At 42.1% G+C, this 24699-nt stretch overlaps 2 protein-coding genes across 4 annotated transcripts in view; both read left to right on the top strand.

The window, feature by feature from the left end:
* si:dkey-193c22.1 (uncharacterized protein LOC567837 homolog) overlaps positions 1 to 4340 on the top strand; it is a 29024-nt gene extending 24684 nt beyond the window's left edge. For all 3 annotated transcript variants that reach the window (XM_065026905.1, XM_065026903.1, XM_065026904.1), the window contains one exon: positions 3030 to 4340. In XM_065026905.1, coding sequence (XP_064882977.1) covers positions 3030 to 3273 — 244 coding nt within the window. In that variant the 3' untranslated portion in view covers positions 3274 to 4340. The remainder of the gene's footprint in view (positions 1 to 3029) is intronic.
* Positions 4341 to 9954: 5614 nt separating this feature from the next.
* Positions 9955 to 24699, top strand: part of wdfy3 (WD repeat and FYVE domain containing 3) — a 252100-nt gene continuing 237355 nt past the window's right edge. Inside the window, 1 exon segment of the mRNA XM_065026907.1 lies at positions 9955 to 10072. The gene's annotated coding sequence lies outside the window, so the exon portion shown is untranslated.

The following is a 24699-nucleotide window of genomic DNA, read 5'->3' as shown; positions in this document are numbered from 1 at the left end:
ATTAAAATTTCTGAATTTTTGGTGGTCTTCCTAAGCCAGGATTCAGACACAGCTAGAACATCCGGGTTGGCAGAGTGTGCTAAAGCAGTGAAAAGAACAAACTTAGGGAGGAGGCTTCTAATGTTAACATGCATGAAACCAAGGCTATTACGGTTACAGAAGTCATCAAAAGAGAGCGCCTGGGGAATAGGAGTGGAGATAGGCACTGCAGGGCCTGGATTCACCTCTACATCGCTAGAGGAACATAGGAGGAGAAGAATAAGGGTACGGCTAAAAGCAATAAGAATTGGTTGTCTAGAACGTCTGGAACAGAGAGTAAAAGGAGGTTTCTGGGGGCGATAAAATAGCATCAAGGTATAATGTACAGACAAAGGTATGGTAGGATGTGAATACAGTGGAGGTAAACCTAGGTATTGAGTGATGAAGAGAGAGATATTGTCTCTAGAAACATCATTGAAACCAGGAGATGTCATTACATGTGTGGGTGGTGGAACTAATAAGTTGGATAAGGTATAGTGAGCAGGACTAGAGGCTCTACAGTGAAATAAGCCAATAAACACTAACCAGAACAGCAATGGACAAGACATATTGACATTAAGGAGAGGCATCCTTAGTCGAGTGATCAAAAGGGTCCAGGGAGTGGAGAGGTTGGTTTGGGGGTCACGGCGATTTAGACAGCTAGCCAGGACATCGGTAGCAAGCTAGCATAGGATGGAGGTCTGTTGTTAGCCACCTCTTGCGTTCCGTCAGTAGATTAGTGGAGTTCCGTGTTGTAGAGGGGATTAGTCCAAATCACACAACAACAAAAAAATAAAAAAACAATAGATATAGTTATAGAGGCCCAAGAAGAAACATAATAATAATAAAAATAAATAAATTGTCCGATTGTCTATTCTGAGAGCAGCCGGTAAGACAGCTAACGGTTAGCAGGCCGCAGATGGGCGCTCAGGTAACGTCGCGACGGAGGAGCCAGCCGGATCTCCTTCGGGTAGATAACGCCGGCAGTCCAGTTGTGAAGGCCCGGTGGGCCCGCGTAGGCAGTAAAACGGGTCCGGATAGGTGACTGCAGCCCAGGAGTGATTGACGGAGCTGGCTAGCTCCGGAGTAATTGATGTTTGCTCCGGAATCGACGAAAGCAGATAGACACACGGATAGCAGCCAGCTAGCTGTGAGATCCGGGAGTGAATGTCCAGAGAGCAGTTGAAATCCAGGGACATGGAGAGAAAAATCGGTCCGGTATGTTCCGTTCTGAGCCGCGCTGCGCCGGACAAAACTGGCGATAGATTTTCGAGTTAAAGGATAGCTGATGACCACAAACCGTGGTTAGCTGAATACTAACGAGTTGCCAGTAAAGAAGCTAACTAGCTTCTAATTAGCTTCTGGCTAGCTCCTGGCTAGCTCCTGGCTAGCTTCTTGGAGTTTCTGGCTAGCTTCTTGGAGGATTGCAGATTTGAGGTAAATAATACTTATTTATACATATCAATTGGTGAGGCAGGTTGCAGGAGAGTGTATTGAAGATGAGTTGATGGAAAATAAAAATAAAATGTATGTGAAAAAAGTTGTAAATATATATATATACACGACACGACAAGACGAGGACAAAAGACGTCTGAACTGCTATGCCATCTCGGGCAGGAACAGATAAAGCATAGCAGTGTGAACAGACAACAACACAGAGTTACACATGGAGTAAACAATAAACAAGTCAATATCACAGTAGAAAAAAAGAGTCTATATAAATTGTGTGCAAAAGGCATGAGGAGGTTGGCGAATAATTACAATTTTGCAGATTAACACTGGAGTCATAAATGATCAGATGGTCATGTACAGGTAGAGATATTGGTGTGCAAAAGAAAAGTAGAAAAATAAAAAAGTAAATAAAAACAGTATGGGGATGAGGTAGATAAATTGGGTGGGCTATTTACCGATGGACTATGTACAGCTGCAGCGATTGGTTAGCTACTCAGATAGCAGATGTTTAAAGTTGGTGAGGGAGATAAAAGTCTCCAACTTCAGCGATTTTTGCAATTCGTTCCAGTCACAAACAGCAGAGAACTGGAAGGAAAGGTGGCCAAATGAGGTGTTGGCTTTAGGGATGATCAGTGAGATACACCTGCTAGAGCGCGTGCTATGGGTGGGTGTTACCATCGTGACCAGTGAACTGAGATAAGGCAGAGCTTTACCTAGCATGGACTTGTAGATGACCTGGAGCCAGTGGGTCTGGCGACGAATATGTAGCGAGGGCCAGCCAACTAGAGCATACAGGTCGCAGTGGTGGGTGGTATAAGGTGCTTTAGTAACAAAACGGATGGCACTGTGATAAACTGCATCCAGTTTGCTGAGTAGGGTATTGGAAGCTATTTTGTAAATGACATTGCCGAAGTCGAGGATCGGTAGGATAGTCAGTTTTACTAGGGTAAGTTTCGCGGCGTGAGTGAAGGAGGCTTTGTTGCGGAATAGAAAGCCGACTCTAGATTTGATTTTAGATTGGAGATGTTTGATATGAGTCAGGAAGGAGAGTTTACAGTCTAGCCAGACACCTAGGTACTTATAGATGTCCACATATTCTAGGTCGGAACCATCCAGGGTGGTGATGCTTTTCGGGCGTGCGTGCGGGTGCAGGCAGCGAACGGTTGAAAAGCATGCATTTTGGTTTTGCTAGCGTTTAAGAGCAGTTGGAGGCCACGGAAGGAGTGCTGTATGGCACTGAATCTCGTTTGGAGGTTAGTTAACACAGTGTCCAAGGAAGGGCCAGAAGTATACAGAATGGTGTCGTCTGCCGACATTGACGATAAAACTGATACGATCTCAACGGTTTCCGACGATCTTAACCCAACAAATGCACTGGGCAAGAATAAATATACACCAGCCCAGGAAATAAGATTTCTTATTCAGATTTTTATGTTGGTTGTCTTTCCTGTTGTCTCTCCTTCCTGTTCAGTTCTACGGGGCTAGTCTGTTAGTCAGCACCTCTACTAGAATTTTGTGTGTGCGTCAACTACCAACTCATCATTTGTTCAATTCTACAGAGTTCCACCTTTCTGCTTACTCCACGGGACCAACGACATCATAGTTCCGGTGGAATCTTCCCAGAGGTTCTCTGAGCTGCTCACGGCCCTGTCAATCAAGGTGTCCCTGTACCTCATGCCTAAAATGGACCACACCGAGATAGTCACCGATCTCATGGCGACAGACAGGCACTTCTACAAAACAGTGTACAGCTGCATCAAACAGGAGTACAGCAAGTTCATAGGCCAGGTCTGTGACTGCTGAACGAAACAACTAACACAATACATTATTCATTCATGATGTGCCGTAATTCTTCTTGTTTACATCTTCTTCTTTTTTTCAGTTAATTATTATGATGATACCTCGAATTTACAAGATTTAGACTTTTCGACAAAAACAAGAAATAGTTTTAGCTCTCTGTTTTAAATCTCAATGATGCTTTCTGTGGTGTGTGTTTCATAATGGTTCCATGATTGTAAACAAGACTGAATTATATTTTAATACAATAATTCCTGATCTTTACACATCAGATTATTTTTCAGAGCTGATAGGATTGGTCAAAAGATTAGCCGGTAGAAAGATCGGAATTGGTCTCTCAATTCAATTCAATTCAAGGGGCTTTATTGGCATGGGAAACATGTGTTAACATTGCCAAAGCAAGTGAGGTAGATAATATATAAAGTGAATCTCTCTCTGTCTAAACAAAGCCCATGTGTGTCAGACTTCAAATGCACATGCCAAATAATCGTGCCAGATTTTTCACCTTTAGTTCCATTGTACCAGGCCAACTAAATCAACTAAATCAACTAAATCAACTAAATCAACTAAATCAAATATTGGATATGTATTTGACCAAGTCTGGTGCGTATAGAACACTGTATGAGATATCCCAAGGTCCAATATATTCACTGTGCTTCTGCCTCTGCATTGTTTGTTCATTGAGGGTTATAGGCTGCGTATCTGTAAAGCTATTGAGGGTTATAGGCTGGGTATCTGTAAAGCTATTGAGGGTTATAGGCTGGGTGTCTGTAAAGCTATTGAGGGTTATAGGCTGGGTATCTGTAAAGCTATTGAGGGTTATAGGCTGGGTATCTGTAAAGCTATTGAGGGTTATAGGCTGGGTATCTGTTAACCACTTTGTGACAACTGCTGATGTAAAAAAAAAAGAAAGAAAGAAAGAAAGAAGGGCTTTATAAAAACACATTTGATTGATTTATTGATCCAGCAAGAACCTTTTATAGAACCTCCCACTCCGACAGAGTAATATGGGCTAGTATTCAGCAAAGCATTGGCAACGTTCCCGTGTGGATTAAGACGCCACATCCTAAATTGCAACCCTATAGTGCCCTATTCATAGTGCACTAATTTTGACCAGAGCCCTATGGCACCATATTCCCAACATAGGGCTCTAGTCAAAAGTAGTGCACTATGGCACTCTATTCCCTATATAGTGCACTACTTTTGACCAGAGCCCTATGGACAGTGCACTATATTTTATTTTACCTTTATTTAACCAGGCAAGTCAGTTAAGAACAAATTCTTATTTTCAATGACGGCCTAGGAACAGTGGGTTAACTGCCTGTTCAGGGGCAGAACAACAGATCTGTACCTTGTCAGCTCGGGGATTTGAACTTGCAACCTTCCGGTTACTAGCCCAACGTTCTAACCACTAGGCTACACTGCCACCCCCTAGGAGGAAGGGTACCATTTGGGACAGAACCAAAACAGTTGAGCAGATCTATTGTATATGTTCTACTGATAATCTGTTGCATTAATATGGTCAACCAGGAGAACATTACATTTTCAGTTATATGGTCAACCAGGGCACATTAGATGTTCTGTTTATTAAATGTTTGAACAACTACATACTTCATCTGATGAAATGTATTCATTACATTACTCTATTTTGCATTTTGAATATCTGCTCTTAAAAGTTATGTATTGATTTATTTAATAAAAGTCTTAAATTGTGTCTTTTCTTTTTTAATGAAATGCCCAGATTCACAAAACCTTGTCCGACCTTGTTGAGTATGAAGTTTCTGAACCAAATGAACCTAAGCATGAACCACAAGACCCTTTGGTATCTTAAAAGCAAATCAAAGTGTATTGGTTGCGTACAGAGATTTGCAGATGATATTGCAGGTGCTGTGAAATCCTTGTGTTTCTAGCTCCAACAGTGATATCTAGCTAAATGCTTGGTTCCTCAATCCAACAGTGCAGTAATACCTAGCTAAATGCTTGTATTTCTAGCTCCAACAGTAATACCTAGCTAAATCCTTGTGTTTCTAGCTCCAACAGTGATATCTAGCTAAATGCTTGGTTCCTCAATCCAACAGTGCAGTAATACCTAGCTAAATGCTTGTATTTCTAGCTCTAACAGTAATACCTAGCTAAATGCTTGTGTTTCTAGCGCCAACAGTAATACTGAGCTAAATGCTTGTGTTTCTAGCTCCAACAGTGCAGCGATACCTAGCTAAATGCTTGTGTTCCTAGCTCCAACAGTAATACCTAGCTAAATGCTTGGTTCCTCAATCCAACAGTGCAGTAATACCTAGCTCAGGAGGCTGAAGAAATTCGGCTTGTCACCAAAAGCACTCACAAACTTCTACAGATGCACAATCGAGAGCATCCTGGCGGGCTGTATCACCGCCTGGTACGGCAACTGCTCCGCCCTCAACCGTAAGGCTCTCCAGAGGGTAGTGAGGTCTGCACAACGCATCACCGGGGGCAAACTACCTGCCCTCCAGGACACCTACACCACCCGATGTTACAGGAAGGCCATAAAGATCATCAAGGACATCAACCACCCGAACCACTGCCTGTTCACCCCGCTATCATCCAGAAGGCGAGGTCAGTACAGGTGCATCAAAGCTGGGACCGAGAGACTGAAAAACAGCTTCTATCTCAAGGCCATCAGACTGTTAAACAGCAATCACTAACATTGAGTGGCTGCTGCCAACACACTGTCATTGACACTGACCCAACTCCAGCCACTTTAATAATGGGAATTGATGGGAAATGATGTAAATATATCACTAGCCACTTTAAACAATGCTACCTTATATAATGTTACTTACCCTACATTATTCATCTCATATGCATATGTATATACTGTACTCTAGATCATCGACTGCATTCTTATGTCACTAGCCACTTTAACTATGCCACTTTGTTTACTTTGTCTACATACTCATCTCATATGTATATACTGTACTCGATACCATCTACTGTATGCTGCTCTGTACCATCACTCATTCATATATCCTTATGTACATATTCCTTATCCCCTTACACTGTGTATAAGACAGTAGTTTTGGAATTGTTAGTTAGATTACTTGTTGGTTATCACTGCATTGTCGGAACTAGAAGCACAAGCATTTCGCTACACTCGCATTAACATCTGCTAACCATGTGTATGTGACAAATAAAATTTGATTTGATTTGATTTAGCTAAATGCTTGTATTTCTAGCTCTAACAGTAATACCTAGCTAAATGCTTGTGTTTCTAGCGCCAACAGTAATACTGAGCTAAATGCTTGTGTTTCTAGCTCCAACAGTGCAGCGATACCTAGCTAAATGCTTGGTTCCTCAATCCAACAGTGCAGTAATACCTGGCTAAATGCTTGGTTCCTCAATCCAACAGTGCAGCGATACCTAGCTAAATGCTTGTGTTTCTAGCTCCAACAGTGCAGTAATACCTAGCTAAATGCTTGTGTTTCTAGCTCCAACAATAATACCTAGCTAAATGCTTGTGTTTCTAGCTCCAACAGTGCAGTAATACCTGGCTAAATGCTTGGTTCCTCACTCCAACAGTGCAGTAATACCTGGCTAAATGCTTGGTTCCTCACTCCAACAGTGCAGTAATACCTGGCTAATTGCTTGTGTTTCTAGCTCCAATAGTAAGACCTAGCTAAATGTTTGTGTTCCTCGCTCCAACAGTGCAGTAATACCTAGCTAAATGCTTGTGTTTCTAGCTCCAACAGTAATACCTGGCTAAATGCTCGTGTTTTTAGCTCCAAAAGTGCAGTGATGCCTAGCAATAATACAAATTTTAAAAAACAATACACGCATAAACCCCCAGCAAAAAAAGAAATATGAGAACGAGCAACTTCAGAGAATGGATTATATAGATTTATAAATTCAGCAAAATTCAGTCCTCTCACTGTCAACTGCATTTATTTTCAGCAATCTTAACATGTAAATATTTGTATGAACATAACAAGATTCAACAACTGAGACATAATCTGAACAAGTTTCATAGACATGTGACTAACAGAAATTGAATAATGTGTCCCTGAACAAATGGGGGGGTCAAAATCAAAAGTAACAGTCAGTATCTGGTGTCGTCACCAGCTGCATTAAGTACTGCAGTGCATCTCCTCCTCGTGGACTGCACCAGATTTGCCAGTTCTTGCTGTGAGATGTTACCCCACTCTTCCACCAAGGCATCTGCAAGTTCCCGGACATTTCTGGGGGGAATGGCCATAGACTTCCCCATCCGATCCAACAGGCTCTAGCCCTCAAAAGGAAATTCACCAGAGAGCTGACTTTTTTTTAACTAGGCCAGTCAGTTAAGAACAAATTCATATTTTACAATGACAGCCTACTGGGGAACAGTGGGTTAACTGCCTTGTTCAGGGGGAGAACATTTTTTTTTTTTTACCTTGTCAGTTCAGGGATTCGATCCAGCAACCTTTCAGTTACTAGTCCAACCCTGTAACCACTATGCTACCCTGCCACCCTTTAAATAAAAGAGAAATAAAAACAAATAAATTAAAGTTGTCAGGCTATGTGCTTTATCCCTGACTATATCCTTGGAAATAGAGGATCCTTCGTAGATACAATGGCATAGCTAAGGAAAGTTCTAGCAATGATTCAGTGGTCTTTTTCTGTTGTCACATCTGGATGTTACACAACTGATGTACGTGATGATGACAAATACTGGTGTAATCTGATCTAACCCATTTCCTACTGGGGCTTTTTTTTTGTTCTTTCATTTGATTTAGCCAATGATGCTGCTATTTATAGGGCTGGTCACTATTATGGTCAAAGTAGGGGTGGCAGGTAGCCTAGTGGGTAGAGCGTTGGACTAGTAACCGAAATGTTGCAAGATCGATATTCTGTATATAATCTACTAATCCACTCAATGTGGATGACATGTTTTTAAAACAAACATTAATGTCCAAACCCCCCCCCCCAAAAAAAACTATCCTATTCTATGCTGCTATGCTGCCTGGGAAAGCCAACAATCACAACACTAGGAGTGACTCACATCTCAAATGTATGTCTTCTCAAATTCAACCACCAGGTGGGAGTATTAGCCTTCGGATTTGACCAGGATAGCTGTGATTTTGCCAGGCAGGAGGAAATAGGTCAAATTGGTTGCAGGAGGACATGGGACAAAGGAATGTGTAGTATTGGTGAAAGAAGCAGTACCCCCGGTATGTGTCTGGTGCGAGAGAGGCAGGTTGAGGTTGCCACGGTCAGAGTTGTACAGTAGGTGTCATATGCTGAGGCAATGAAGAAAAAGTGGAGGAAGATGGGTGAAGGACTTTTACCAGTACAGTGTTCATTGCAGTGGTCGGTCACTACTATTTAAGATGAGGGAGGATTATTGTTTTTTCCGTGAGCATGGCCTTATTTTTATTACAGCATATTGGATGACTGTCATTCATATTCCATTCGCCCAGTTCAATGTAACATCGATAAGTTTAGGGTACTACATGATACTCAAATGATCCCTATACCCATCATGAGGTTGCTAGAACCTAGCCTATGAGTGAGAGTTTACAACGTAGGTGCACACAGGTCGAGAGAAAATGTTAAGGTAATAGACAGTGACACATTCAATACCGCCTTGCACACTCTTGTCTGCACCTAGCCGATCTAGGGTGTAATAATTAGTCCAACAGTTGCAAACGAGAGTTTCTATTGGACAAATTCAGGTATGTTTATCCCCATTTCGTTCTATTTGCTTCCGTTTAAGAAACTGCTGTAGAACTTCATTGCAAAACAGTTAATATATTTAGTATAGTTTTACCTAAAAAGGAAACTTTTTTAAATGTTTTAACATTTTTATGAAATTCACTGAGGAGGATGGTCCTCCCCTTCCTCCTCTGAGGAGCCTCCACTGGTTCATTGCCATGTTATCAGCTGTGGAATGGAACGTAAGTCACAGAAAATAGGTATTGTGGTGGCAGCTGCAGAGAAGTACTTCAAAATTGTGGAATGTGGTGGTGGTGGTGGGTTTTGTAGGGTAATCTTTTCCTTTTCCCATTTTTGTACCACAAAGTATAATGGATTTATACTCCAGTCCAGTTGGTGGCCGTAATGCACCATCATTAACATTGGATGCCAAATGTGTTAAACCCCACTGAAGAAGAATTAACTTTGGAACCAATGATATATATATATATATAAAATAAACCCCTTGTTCGCTGTTGCTATGTATTGGCCATTATGAGACTTTGAAGCTACCAGGCGGCCATATTGTCTCTCCCCATTAGGAGCAGTCCTCCATAGGAATGAATAGAATTCAGTTAAATATTTCAAGAACACAATTACATGTACTTAAGTATTTTGTTACTGTAGTGTGGACATTAACATTAGTACTATCTACTTTGTATATATATATATTTATATATATATTTTTTTAAACATTTAACTCACATAATATAATTTAGTAGTATGAATTATTAAGGTGTCTGTGATATAATAAACGTGTCAAAAAACGAATGTAGAAAATAAATGCATCCAAAATATTGTATACCAGTGAGGAGTGCCAAGATGGCTGAGCGGTGGCGTCAATTCAGCGCCCCCTGTCAGTCATCCAGTGTTTTATACACAGCGTTTGGCTGGGAAGAGTCGAGACGGAGGAGGTTGTGTTTGGATGTGGAAGCAGGATTAAAGATGGCGACCAGCAGAAGAAGCAGGATCTATAGCCACTTTGGGATTATGGCATCATTGGTTCTATTTGGATAAAAAAAATTATATATAATATATTGATACTATTACATATTTATTCTCTATATTTTGCCTGGAGTTATTCCAATATCGTTTACTGGTAAGTTCGACGACCGATATTCACTTACATTTTCTACGTTATAGCTCATAAAAACCTAACCTCTAGCTAGCTTAAATGCTAGGTCGGAATCATCAAATCAAATGCTGGTTTGTGGGTTTGCTCTAGCTAACCCGCTAGACACATTTTTGTTGTACACTTTTTTTGGTAACTATCCGCAATTCATTCTTATTTATTTTATGAAAAGATTGGGGGAGGGAGGAAAATAGAAGAACCCAACATTTCTCCACACTTTTCAATTTTGTTTTTTAAAGATTTGAATACAACCATCTGGCTTTTTTGTTTTTGTTGATACAACCACTTGCTTTCCCGACGACTGCATTGTGGTTGTGAATAAATACTAGGTTCGTAAAATAGACCTAGCTAGCTAGTTAACTAGAGGTTTAACAAGCTAACTAACTAAGCTAATGTTGTGTTGACAATCAGCTAACCATTTTTTTTACATTAGACAAGACGGAAGAAGAATAAGCATTGCACTGACTCACTGTCTGAATTATGGAAAACTTGACAATTGCAACCCATACGTGTGTGTGTGATTATAGGTAGCTACCAACCATGACATAGGATGGCCCAATAGACTAAAGGAGCCTAACGTTACTCCTTTTGTAGTCCAAGGACCTGTTCTGTTTAGAGGCGAATTGGCCCTGGCAGCCAAGTACTCCCATCTAATCGTACATCGATTATTATATATATATTTTTAAGTGGTTCTAATCAAATCAAATGTATTTATAAAGCCTCTTCTTACATCAGCTGATGTCTCAAAGTGCTTATACAGAAACCAAGCCTAAACCCCCCCAAAAAAAAATAGCAAGCAATGCAGGTGTAGAAGCACGTTCTAGAAACATAAAGCCATTTTATACTTTCATATCACTGGCTAGTGATGTTAGTTTGATACCGGACCTCCCGAGGCATTGCGTCGAAATCAGGAAGCAGTGAGCTGCTGATGCCTGTATGGATTTATCTGATCTACGTCATCAGTGACGTCAGATGCTTCGTCGTGGTTTCAGGTGCTTTCACCTGAACAGATCTCTACTGAACATCTTACTTACAAATATAGTTAGAGTTTTGTACAGAAAGTTTAGCTGCTAAACTACCGATCAGGTTAGAGTATGGAATTATTGGAACAAGTGAAAAGCGTGAGGGTATGAGGTCGATTCCAGTTTGAAGACATACTATTTAGTGCCCAAAGTGTGGTTTATTTTCTGTTTTAAATAATTTTGTTTTATTTGGTATAGTATACCCTTCTGTCTTAAGCAGCCTAAATAATGCCATAGATTTTGTTTTTGAAAAAATAGTAGCCTAAACTAGAAGGTATATAAAGGGGAAGCATGATGCAAACCTGGTATTTCAACTGATTATAGGCTACTAAAGCCAATGACTTACCGCTGCGCCACGGAGTTTGGAAGAAAACACTGGGGTAAAAAATATATATATTTATTGCTGACCAGCAGATGTCACTAATGTGCATTTATAAACAGATAATGAAGCTTTCGAGTAAATTAACATGTTTTTCGTGAAAGAGCCGAAGCTTTCAGAAAGCCTTGGTTTCCAGTCACTACATATCAAAATATACATGTACTGAAAGCTGTTTTAACACAGTTTTAACGCACACAAGTATTAGGAGACACAGATGTATAATTTAGCACAGGTAGTCGATTTGTCTTCCGTCCCTTTTCTTTAAACAAGCGCTGTTACATGGAAATATGGCCGTGTGGGAACCCTAACCTTATTTAGCTTCTATGAATGAGGCAGTGTGTAGCTAGCTGGCTATATGCCGGTCAGATAGCTCGCTGGTTATGGGTAGCTAGCTAGCTATATGCCGGTCAGATAGCTCGCTGGTTATGGGTAGCTAGCTAGCTATATGCCGGTCAGATAGCTCGCTGGTTATGGGTAGCTAGCTAGCTATATGCCGGTCAGCTTACTAGCTTGTAGTTGTTTTGATTTAATGCATTACTTGCATTATTTGTCTAAACTCTGATTTGCTATGTTACTTCAACTCACGTACACTGTCCCCTGAACTGCAAACCCCCAAAGGTGAATCTGAGTTTAGCCAAGGTGGTGATGCATGCCATTGTTCATGGTGACACACCTGGCAAGCTTCTGCAGTGCTCTATATTTTTTCAACCCTCCCCTCAATATAATGCGCACATAGCTGTAGGAAAATGTTCCAAAATGCAATTAGCGGGAAAACGCTGTTCTCAAAAGTGCACCGCCAAGCTGTTTCGTATGACATAGATTAAAATATCTATTTGAATTGTCAATACTCGGGATTTCTACTGCAGTGCTTGAGGCGTCACTACAGACCTGGGTTCGATCCCAGGCTGTGTCACAACCGGCCGTCACCAGGAGTCCCATAGGGTGGCGCACAATTGGCCCAGCGTCGTCTAGGTTAGGGGAAGGTGTAGCCAGGAGCCTTTACTTTGCTCATCGCGCTCTAGTGTCTCCTTGTGGCGGGAGACTAGGATTATGCATTTGGCTGCTGGACAATAAAATAACATTGATTTGAAAACCAATAGAACAATAGGCAACATGGTTTCAATGGAATTAAGTGTTTATAAAATAATTCCCTCAACATTACTATTGTTGTATTTTAGCAAGGGTTGGCTAGACTAGGGTTGGCTATGCTAGGCTAGGGTTGGCTATGCTAGGCTAGGGTTGGCTATGCTAGGCTAGGGTTGGCTATGCTAGGCTAGGGATGGCTATGCTAGGCTAGGGATTGGCTATGCTAGGCTAGGGTTGGCTAGGCTAGGGTTGGCTAGGGTTGGCTAGGCTAGGGTTGGCTAGGGTTGGCTAGGGTAGGGTTGGCTATGGTTGGCTTGGCTAGGGTTGGCTATGGTTGGCTAGGCTAGGGTTGGCTAGGCTAGGGTTGGCTATGGTTGGCTAGGCTAGGGTTGGCTAGGGTTGGCTATGGTTGGCTTGGCTAGGGTTGGCTATGGTTGGCTAGGGTAGGTTACTTTGAATCAAGGCAAGACATGCTTTAAAAAAATTACAAAATGACCAAGTTTGAAACAATTATGTTTATGGTTAAATAGTTTTAAAAATGCTGACAGCCTCCTCTCTGATTGAAGGTGGGTGGGGTGTACAACAGGCAGTGTCCGTCACATTCTGAACGAATCGAGCCTTTAGACGTTAAACGTTAATTACCCTTCATTATATTTGTCAAACATGACTGGCGTTTAGCCTATATTGACGTAGTTCAGTTTAATTCAAGTTTGGCTCCATTTTTATGGCGCCTCCCTCATGTCAACATCGGTTTGGACATGAAGCTGTAGCCAAAATGCACGTCAGCTTTTTTTATTTTATGTACAAAAATGTATACAAAAGTTGGCCTGTCTGATCCAATTGTGATTGGAGTAATTATTTTATATTTTTTATTTATTATATATATATATATAAAAAATGTTTACTTGTCCCGGTTAAGAGAACAATCTGAGTTAATGTCGAGCCCTGCATCATCATCATAGCTAACATACATCATCGATAACAGACAGTACCTTCAGAAAGTATTCATACCCCTTGACTTATTCCACATTTTGTTGTTACAACCTGAATTTTAAAAAACAAAACCACTTCACACCCACCTACACACAATACCCCACAATGACAGTGATGTTATTTATTGAAAAGGAAATACAGAAATATCTAATTTACATAAGTAGTCACCCCCCCCCATTGCAATGGCACTACAAATTAAACACAGGTGTATCCAATTTCCTTTGATCATCCTTGAGATGTCCCTACAACTTGAGTTTCACCTGTGACCCAATTCAATTGTTTGGACATGATTTAAAAAGAAACACACTCGTCTATATAAGGTCCCACAATTGACAGTTCATGTCAGAGCAGAAACTATAGCATGAAGTCCAAGGTCTGTAGAGTTCTTAGATAGAATTGTTAATGAGGCAGGTAACTGGGGATGGGTAATAAAACTAGTTCTAGAATGTTGAATGAGTTCTAGAATGTTGAATGAGTTCTAGAATGTTGAAAGAGTACACTGGCCTCCAACATTATGAAATGAAAGATATATGGAACTACCCAGACTGCCTAGAGCTGGCTGTCCCGACCAAACTTAGCAACCGAGAAAGAAGGACCTTGGTCAGAACTACCACTGACCACTCTGACAGAACTACAGAGTTCCTTGGCTAAGATGGGACAACCTGCCAGAAGGACAACAGTCTCTCAGGCACTTCAGTGTTCTGGGATTTATGGGAGGGTGGCCCAGACGGAAGCCACTCCTGAGAAAAAGGCACATGGCCGCACGCCCTAGAGAAGGCAAAAAAAGGCACGTGAAATACATCAGGCAAAAGATTCTGAGGAGACAAAAATGAACTCTTTGGCCTGACTGCAAAGTGCTATCTGGAGAAAACCAGGCACAGCTCATGACCTGTCTAACACCATCCCTACCGTAAAAGCATGGTGTCACCATCCCTACGGTGAAGCATGGTGGTGTCAGCATCATGCTATGGGGATGCTTTTCAGCGGCAGGGACTGGGAGACTGGTAAGGATAGAGGGGGAACAATGAATGGAGCCAAATACAGGCAAATCCTTGATCAGAACCTGCTTCAGAGAGCAAACGACCTTACACTTCCGACGGTACAATGACACCAAGCATACAGCCAAAGCAATGCTGGAATGTCTTCAGAACAAGAATGGGAAAGTCCTTGAGTGGCCCAGCCAAAGCTCAGACTTATATCCCATTGAAAATCTGTGGAAAGACTTTGAAGGTTGCTGTTCAGCCATCTAACTTAACAGAGCTGGAGATAAATATGCCTGGAAGAATGGGTCCGAAATTCCCAAATCCAGCTGTGCACAGCTGACACAGTCATGTTTTACTCTTTTTATTTAACTAGACAAGTCAATTAAGGACAGATTCTTATTTACAATGACGGCCTACCGGGGAACAGTGGGGTTAACTGCCTTTGTTCAGGGATAGAACAACAGATTTTTACCTTGTAAGCTCAGGGGATTCGATCCAGCAACCTTTCGTTTACTGGCCCAACGCTCTAACCACTAGGCTTACCCGCCGCCCCAGACATAATACCCAAGATGACTCAAAGCTGTTATTGCCACCAAAGGTGCTTCTACAAAGTATTGACAAAGGGGTGTGAGAGATTTCTGTATTTCATTTTCAATAAATTAGCAAAAATGTCTAAAACATGTTTTAACTTGGTCACTATGGGGTATTGTGTGTGTATAGATGGGTGAGACATGAATTAAGGCTGTAGTACATACATGTGGAATAAGTTAAGGGGGGGTATGAATACTTTCTGAAGGCACCGTGCATCATCGTCAGATAAACATATCATCGTAGATAAATCAGGAATGTCTGCTTCTAGCTTAGCTACCGATTGTAACGTTAAGTTAGGTCCAAGAGACAGATTTTCACCCAAGTCAGATTAATGGTGTTCGAGGTTTCATGATGCTTGTATCTAAACCAAAGTAGATTCGCGTCAATACGAGGTCCTAAACCTAGGATGAAAGAGCGTCCATGTGTCTTTTTGGTTAATATAGTGAAAATGTTTGCCTTGGGGTAGGTTGAGCCAATGGCAATGGGGTAAGTTGAGCCAATGGCAGTGGGGTAAGTTGAGCCAATGGCAGTGGGGTAAGTTGAGCCAATGGCAGTGGGGTAAGTTGAGCCAATGGCAATGGGGTAAGTTGAGCCAATGGCAGTGGGGTAAGTTGAGCCAATGGCAGTGGGGTAAGTTGAGCCAATGGCAGTGGGGTAAGTTGAGCCAATGGCAGTGGGGTAAGTTGAGCCAATGGCAGTGGGGTAAGTTGAGCCAATGGCAGTGGGGTAAGTTGAGCCAATGGAAGTGGGGTAAGTTGAGCCAATGGCAGTGGGGTAAGTTGAGCCAATGGCAGTGGGGTAAGTTGAGCCAATGGCAGTGGGGTAAGTTGTTGAGCCAATGGCAGTGGGGTAACGTTGTTGAGCCAATGGCAGTGGGGTAAGTTGTTGAGCCAATGGCAGTGGGGTAAGTTGAACCAATTATTAGACTGACAGTTCACCTGACACAAGACTGAACCCAAACAAACATTACAATGTTGATTTTTTTTTTTAATGTGCATTTTAAATGTACTGTGCTTTTTGCCACATTTTTGTTGATGAATGAAATCTGAAAATACTCTGGATACATTCAGTAACATGTTGAGAATATTCCTGGAAAATGTGGGGTAGGTGCAACATAAGACCAACAAACGACAAGGGTTTGAGTGAGAGGACTAACTGGTGTCTCCAAGTGGCCACACCTCTCCAGAGTGCACAGTTCCTATGCAATTTCACTGCACTTGTATGACTCAAAGAAGAGGAACTAGAGCAAACACACTTGTAGTTGTTTCGTTTAGAACACAACCCTGCATTCCCACCATCACACAATTATTGTTAACACAGCATTCTCAGTTTTTCACGCAGAAAAATGTATAGCTACTTTTCACCAGTACTTTCCTCTGTGTAGCCTACTTTTCACCAGTACTTTCCTCTGTGTAGCCTACTTTTCACCAGTACTTTCCTCTGTGTAGCCTACTTTTCACCAGTACTTTCCTCTGTGTAGCCTACTTTTCACCAGTACTTTCCTCTGTGTAGCCTACTTTTCACCAGTACTTTCCTCTGTGTAGCCTACTTTTCACCAGTACTTTCCTCTGTGTAGCCTACTTTCCTCTGTGTAGCCTACTTTCCTCTGTGTAGCCTACTTTCCTCTGTGTAGCCTACTTTCCTCTGTGTAGCCTACTTTCCTCTGTGTAGCCTACTTTCCTCTGTGTAGCCTACTTTCCTCTGTGTAGCCTACTTTTCACCAGTACTTTCCTCTGTGTAGCCTACTTTCCTCCTCTGTGTAGCCTACTTTCCTCTGTGTAGCCTACTTTTCACCAGTACTTTCCTCTGTGTAGCCTACTTTTCACCAGTACTTTCCTCAGTGTAGCCTACTTTTCACCAGTACTTTCCTCTGTGTAGCCTACTTTCCTCTGTGTAGCCTACTTTCCTCTGTGTAGCCTACTTTTCTCAGTGTAGCCTACTTTTCACCAGTACTTTTCTCTGTGTAGCCTACTTTTCACCAATACTTTTCTCTGTGTAGCCTACTTTTCACCAATACTTTTCTCAGTGTAGCCTACTTTTCACCAGTACTTTTCTCTGTGTAGCCTACTTTTCACCAATACTTTCCTCTGTGTAGCCTACTTTCCTCTGTGTAGCCTACTTTTCACCAGTACTTTCCTCTGTGTAGCCTACTTTTCACCAGTACTTTTCTCAGTGTAGCCTACTTTTCACCAGTACTTTCCTCAGTGTAGCCTACTTTTCACCAGTACTTTCCTCTGTGTAGCCTACTTTCCTCTGTGTAGCCTACTTTCCTCTGTGTAGCCTACTTTTCTCAGTGTAGCCTACTTTTCACCAGTACTTTTCTCTGTGTAGCCTACTTTTCACCAATACTTTTCTCTGTGTAGCCTACTTTTCACCAATACTTTTCTCAGTGTAGCCTACTTTTCACCAGTACTTTTCTCTGTGTAGCCTACTTTTCACCAATACTTTTCTCTGTGTAGCCTACTTTTCACCAATACTTTTCTCTGTGTAGCCTACTTTTCACCAATACTTTTCTCTGTGTAGCCTACTTTTCACCAGTACTTTTCTCAGTGTAGCCTACTTTTCACCAGTACTTTTCTCAGTGTAGCCTACTTTTCACCAGTACTTTCCTCTGTGTAGCCTACTTTTCACCAGTACTTTTCTCAGTGTAGCCTACTTTTCACCAGTACTTTCCTCTGTGTAGCCTACTTTCCTCTGTGTAGCCTACTTTCCTCTGTGTAGCCTACTTTCCTCTGTGTAGCCTACTTTCCTCTGTGTAGCCTACTTTCCTCTGTGTAGCCTACTTTTCACCAGTACTTTCCTCTGTGTAGCCTACTTTCCTCCTCTGTGTAGCCTACTTTCCTCTGTGTAGCCTACTTTTCACCAGTACTTTCCTCTGTGTAGCCTACTTTTCACCAGTACTTTCCTCAGTGTAGCCTACTTTTCACCAGTACTTTCCTCTGTGTAGCCTACTTTCCTCTGTGTAGCCTACTTTCCTCTGTGTAGCCTACTTTTCTCAGTGTAGCCTACTTTTCACCAGTACTTTTCTCTGTGTAGCCTACTTTTCACCAATACTTTTCTCTGTGTAGCCTACTTTTCACCAATACTTTTCTCAGTGTAGCCTACTTTTCACCAGTACTTTTCTCTGTGTAGCCTACTTTTCACCAATACTTTCCTCTGTGTAGCCTACTTTCCTCTGTGTAGCCTACTTTTCACCAGTACTTTCCTCTGTGTAGCCTACTTTTCACCAGTACTTTTCTCAGTGTAGCCTACTTTTCACCAGTACTTTCCTCAGTGTAGCCTACTTTTCACCAGTACTTTCCTCTGTGTAGCCTACTTTCCTCTGTGTAGCCTACTTTCCTCTGTGTAGCCTACTTTTCTCAGTGTAGCCTACTTTTCACCAGTACTTTCTCTGTGTAGCCTACTTTTCACAAATACTTTTTCTGTGTAGCCTTTTCACCAATACTTTTCACCTAATACTTTTCTCAGTGTAGCCTACTTTTCACCAGTACTTTTCTCTGTGTAGCCTACTTTTCACCAATACTTTTCTCTGTGTAGCCTACTTTTCACCAATACTTTTCTCTGTGTAGCCTACTTTTCACCAGTACTTTTCTCAGTGTAGCCTACTTTTCACCAGTACTTTTCTCAGTGTAGCCTACTTTTCACCAGTACTTTCCTCTGTGTAGCCTACTTTTCACCAGTACTTTCCTCTGTGTAGCCTACTTTTCACCAGTACTTTTCTCAGTGTAGCCTACTTTTCACCAGTACTTTCCGCTGTGTAGCCTACTTTCCTCTGTGTAGCCTACTTTTCACCAGTACTTTCCTCTGTGTAGCCTACTTTTCACCAGTACTTTTCTCAGTGTAGCCTACTTTTCACCAGTACTTTTCTCTGGTGTAGCCTACTTTTCACCAGTAAAATGCAAGATTAACTTCAAGGTACAGCACCTGTGTATTAAAGAGAAGGCTCTCTCTTTACCCACTATATATACAAATAGTATTTTGTTGACTTTATCGGACATTGTGTTTTGCCCTTACGCGTGCCTCTCTTCTTCTCTTTATGCTTCGGGTCCACAGTCCACACACGGCTTCGGGGCTTTGTGTGAGAAAGCCCCACAAACAAATCAGGTTGCACTGCACACAGTTTCCACGGGCCTTGTTTTGTGTGCACCTGCCGCAAGTGTCGCACAATCTCTCTGAAGTGGTTGCTTGTCATGATCTCTCTGAAGTGGTTGCGTTGCGTGACATGGTCTCTGAAGTGGTTGCGTGACATGGTCTCTGAAGTGGTTGCGTGTCATGGTCTCTGAAGCGGTTGCATGGCATGGTCTCTCTGAAGTGGTTGCGTGTCATGGTCTCTCTGAAGTGGTTGCGTTGTGTGGCATGGTCTCTCTGAAGTGGTTGCTTGTCATGGTCTCTGAAGTGGTTGCGTTGCGTGGCATGGTCTCTAAAGTGGTTGCGTGTCATGGTCTCTCTGAAGTGGTTGCGTGTCATGGTCTCTGAAGTGGTTGCGTGTCATGGTCTCTCTGAAGTGGTTGCGTGTCATGGTCTCTCTGAAGTGGTTGCGTGTCATGGTCTCTCTGAAGTGGTTGCGTGTCATGGTCTCTGAAGTGGTTGCGTGTCATGGTCTCTCTGAAGTGGTTGCGTGTCATGGTCTCTCTGAAGTGGTTGCGTGTCATGGTCTCTCTGAAGTGGTTGCGTGTCATGGTCTCTGAAGTGGTTGCGTGTCATGGTCTCTGAAGTGGTTGCGTGTCATGGTCTCTGAAGTGGTTGCATGTCATGGTCTCTCTGAAAAGTCCACCCCATATCTATCAGACCAGAATGACTCCACATTAGGACTGTTACGCTGACTGTATTACCCCCACCCAGGCGGTCACGAGACATGGAGGCAGTCAAATTCCACGTGACCGTTTAGTCACGGTCATTAGTCTTCTCCAAGCTCTGATGCTGCTGATGGTCATTAGTAGCCGACCAAACTTGCTAACTGCCTGGTACTCAGCACTCTATTGTCCTTCTAATCACTCTGACATCAATGCAAATGTATTTGAAAAATCAAATGAAACACTTAATGAGAGCCCATGAGCTCATTTTGCGCAACATTTTTATAAGCTATGCAATTGCGAGGGAAAACAGAAAATGGCCTCTAATAAAAAGAGGATGATCCCATCAGCTTTCTATAGGCTAGGCCTACTATATTTATTTCTGCACTTTCCTAACATTATGCAAATATTAAGCACGTTGCTTATCTTTACAACAGGAGTATAGTCTACCTGGCTGGCATGAAAATGAACCACAGGAAAAGCGTCCCCCTGCCCCTGTTTCGAGACAGGTCCATGACAATTATGATGATTATCCGTTAGAAATCAAAATGAACTTCACAAATATATTATTTAGAATATGTAAAGACAAGATTAAATCAAGAATAGTCTGATGGGTGACAATATTAGCCTATCAGTGTGAATTATATATTACCACGGCAAGAAACAATACCTTTTTTTGTGACTTTTTAGAATCATAGTCGCACACCTCTTGTAGCCTAGCCCATGTGTTTTGTTAAGGTTTGTATCACAACTAAAGTGGCCAAATAACTTCTTAAAATGAAGCACATTAATCCTCTTTACAACGGGTGTAGAGCCTAACTGGCAAACATTTTGGAGTTTGGAGAAGATCATTTTCACCATAAAAATGCACCTTTTTATAATAAAAGCATTACATGCATAATCACATTTGTGGTCACTGTTGATAATGGTGTTTTCCCGCTAATGGAACTACTGCAGTGTGCGCATTGCTGCGCTTATTATGTGAAGAAATAGCCCAATAGTTTATCAGCATTTTAAGTTAAACACATGGACTGTTGCGTCAGCCACATATCGTAAAAAAAAGTTTTTTTGATGCTAGTGGTTGTATTAATTTGGGATCTATCACATCCCACAACTGTCCCAGACTGTTTTGGAATATTTATTTCTCCCACAGAATAGAATAGGTCAACTTTTGTACCATGGGGGAATAGTAGATTGACATAGGCTAGTGCTTTTGCTGTTTGTTGGCTGAAGAAAAGTAAATGTGGACAATTCTTCCAATATCTTCCGATAAGCACCTCGGGAATTGGATAAGGTGCTTGGGCAGCATTTAGGGAGAAGGGCAACAAAAGGCATGGATTTATGTGCATTATGGCCACAACGGGGATGCTGCTGGGATATTCGAGGCATTAGTAGGGCTATCTCAAATTGTGAAATGAGAGACTGAGCAGTCTGCAGGTCCTGCCCTTTAAAGCAACCATTTTTCAAATCATCATTAGGGTCGCATCATCCAGCCTTACAATGTATAAACAAAATCTAAACGTATAGCCCAACGTTTGTAGACGCTAAAGTTACATTAATAACTCTAAATGAAGCATATAGGCGGACCAGTTTCTTTATTAACAGCTCAACACAGAATAGCCACTTGTGCGCACTCCCTCGAATCGTTTGGAGAAAATATCCTTTCTATATTATTCAGTTTTCTTCAATTGTGTTCTTCATACTATAAAATAATGACACTGAATTCTAAGCAAATCTTGTCTGCTAGATGAACTAGTGTAGCCCACAGCCATATGGCATAGTCAGATCAGGACCTAACATGAGGACAAGTCAGAGTACGTTCTTCTGAAATTAACAACATTTTCTTCGTATCATGCTTCTTTAGACCTGTCTAAAATAAATCATGGATTTATTGTGATGGTGTAGAATATATTACATGGATTTATTGTGGAGGTGTAGGATATATTACATGGATTTATTGTGGAGGTGTAGGATATATTACATGGATTTATTGTGAAGGTGTAGGATATATATTACATGGATTTATTAGACTTTTATAAAATGTGTGGAAGCCAGAAGATGCTAAATGTGTTTTATGTTAATTCCCGGTCAATTACCTTGAGACCGACCTGTTATTTGCTTGATATCACCGGCTGAAATTTCGTCACAGCCCTACTCCACATCCCCACGGACATACAAGAGTGCAATAACTGTTTTAACATTTTTTTTTTTTTATTAATAAAAAAAAATATTTAAAAAAATTACCCACTTTTTCTCCCCAATTTCATGGTATCCAATTGTTAGTAGTTACTGTCTTGTCTCATCGCTACAACTCCCGTACGGGCTCGGGGGAGACGAAGGTCGAAAGTCATGCGTCCTCTGATACACAACCCAACCAAACCGCACTGCTTCTTTAACACAGCGCGCATCCAACCCGGAAACCAGCCGCACCAATGTGTCGGAGGAAACACCGTGCACCTGGCGACCTTGGTTAGCGCACACTGCGCCCGGCCCGCCACAGGAGTCGCTGGTGTACGCGATGAGACAAGGATATCCCTACCGGCCAAACCCTCCCTAACCCGGACGACGCTGGGCCAATTGTGCGTCACCCCACGGACCACCAGAGTTTCTGGTGGCACAGCTGGCGCTGTGATGCAGTGCCCTAGACCACTGCGCCACCTGGGAGGCCCTATAACTGTTTTGAGTTTATCCATAGACATGTACTGTTTCACTTCCTGTTGTGAGGAACAGTACAATCTCTGATATGTTGTAACATCTACATGTCACATTAACTCATCATTAATTTCTACCCAAACTGTGCCATCCCTCCCAGACTCCTGTCTCACCGAGGCAGTTGGGAGCACCGTCTCAGTTGGCTGTGTTCTGGTTTTTCCGCGTCGAGGCTCAGGCAATCAGGAGGGGGGAGGCTTGAAGTCGACATTTTAGAACCGGAATGAAGACTCTTCATCAGCAACGTCGATTTTAAAGCTCGATATTCGATCCTCCATCCGACTCCCAACTCATCTAAATTCTGCAGCAATTGCAATGCTGTCAGCGCGTCCATTCGTTTGTTTTTGGCACTGTACATTGTGAACTACACACATAGTATGTTGTATTCAATGTCTGATTTGACTCTGAGGGGAATTTATATGCCATTCCCAGCCTTTCATAATAAAATAACTAGACTTTCCACAATACCCACCATTTTTCATCGTCATTCATCGTGCACTATTGTTCTAAGTAAAGTCATCCTCTTCACCCAGATGAATGACATTTGATTATGTTACTATTTATTTGTATTTGTTAATTTATTATTTATTATTTTATTTATTATTGTAATATATATATATATTTTTGTTGCTTAGTAGCCGGAGTAATGCTGGCGCGTGACTGGTCTTGTGCTGAATGCATGGACAACAGAAATATTTTTTGGGGGAAAAAGTGAAATTTGAAAATAGTGCTGCACCTCTTGAATTTTGAGTGTGATAGAAACTGCAGAATAGTCTGATACTAGAAATAGAAATTCATGTTTTACCTGCACGTGAATCTGAAGGAGGATTAAGTTGATGATCCTTTCCCTGCATCTGTAAATTACAAGATGATAGGCCTAACATTGTCACTCATCAGATTGTCAATTTAACCTTGTCTGTAGGCTAACTCTTATGTGTGAAATTAGTTTAGGTGTAGTTTCGATGGGCCGGGCCGTGCAGGTTGACTGAGTTTAGGTGTAGTTTCGATGGGCCGGGCTGTGCAGGTTGACTGGGTTTAGGTGTAGTTTCGATGGGCCGGGCCGTGCAGGTTGACTGAGTTTAGGTGTAGTTTCGATGGGCCGGGTTGTGGAGGTTGACTGGGTTTAGGTGTAGTTTCGATGGGCCGGGCTGTGCAGGTTGACTGGGTTTAGGTGTAGTTTCGATGGGCCGGGCTGTGCAGGTTGACTGGGTTTAGGTGTAGTTTCGATGGGCCGGGCTGTGCAGGTTGACTGAGTTTAGGTGTAGTTTAGGTGTAGTTTCGATGGGCCGGGCCTTGCAGGTTGACTGAGTTTAGGTGTAGTTTCGATGGGCCGGGCCGTGCAGGTTGACTGAGTTTAGGTGTAGTTTCAATGGGCCGGGCCGTGCAGGTTGACTGGGTTTAGGTGTAGTTTCGATGGGCCGGGCTGTGCAGGTTGACTGAGTTTAGGTGTAGTTTCGATGGGCCGGGCCGTGCAGGTTGACTGAGTTTAGGTGTAGTTTCGATGGGCCGGGCCGTGCAGGTTGACTGAGTTTAGGTGTAGTTTCGATGGGCCGGGCTGTACAGGTTGACTGGGTTTAGGTGTAGTTTCGATGGGCCGGGCTGTGCAGGTTGACTGGGTTTAGGTGTAGTTTCGATGGGCCGGGATGTGCAGGTTGACTGAGTTTAGGTGTAGTTTAGGTGTAGTTTCGATGGGCCGGGCTGTGCAGGTTGACTGGGTATTTGATTAGAAATTTGATTAGAAATATAGTTAAAACAGTCCTGTAACAGCTTGTACAAAGTTAAACATAAAAGAGAACGGTATCAACCCGCGAGGCAAATTGTCAAATTGTTAATATAATAGCGCCAATGCTGATAAACACAAACTCATCGTAACTCTATTGATGCTCTAAATGAAATCAAACTCTTCACCCTCGTCATTCAGTTAGTCCTAATTTTAAATTTGATTGTACACAATTATTGGCCATTTCATCCATTTGTCATTCATTATAGTAAAGGGTCTGAAATGTGCCAAAAAACAGTTTTTGCTTTGTCATTATAG

Source organism: Oncorhynchus nerka, linkage group LG13, assembly GCF_034236695.1.
Source record: "Oncorhynchus nerka isolate Pitt River linkage group LG13, Oner_Uvic_2.0, whole genome shotgun sequence".
In the NCBI taxonomy this organism is placed as follows: domain Eukaryota; kingdom Metazoa; phylum Chordata; class Actinopteri; order Salmoniformes; family Salmonidae; genus Oncorhynchus; species Oncorhynchus nerka.
This window is presented reverse-complemented; position numbering and strand designations above follow the sequence as displayed.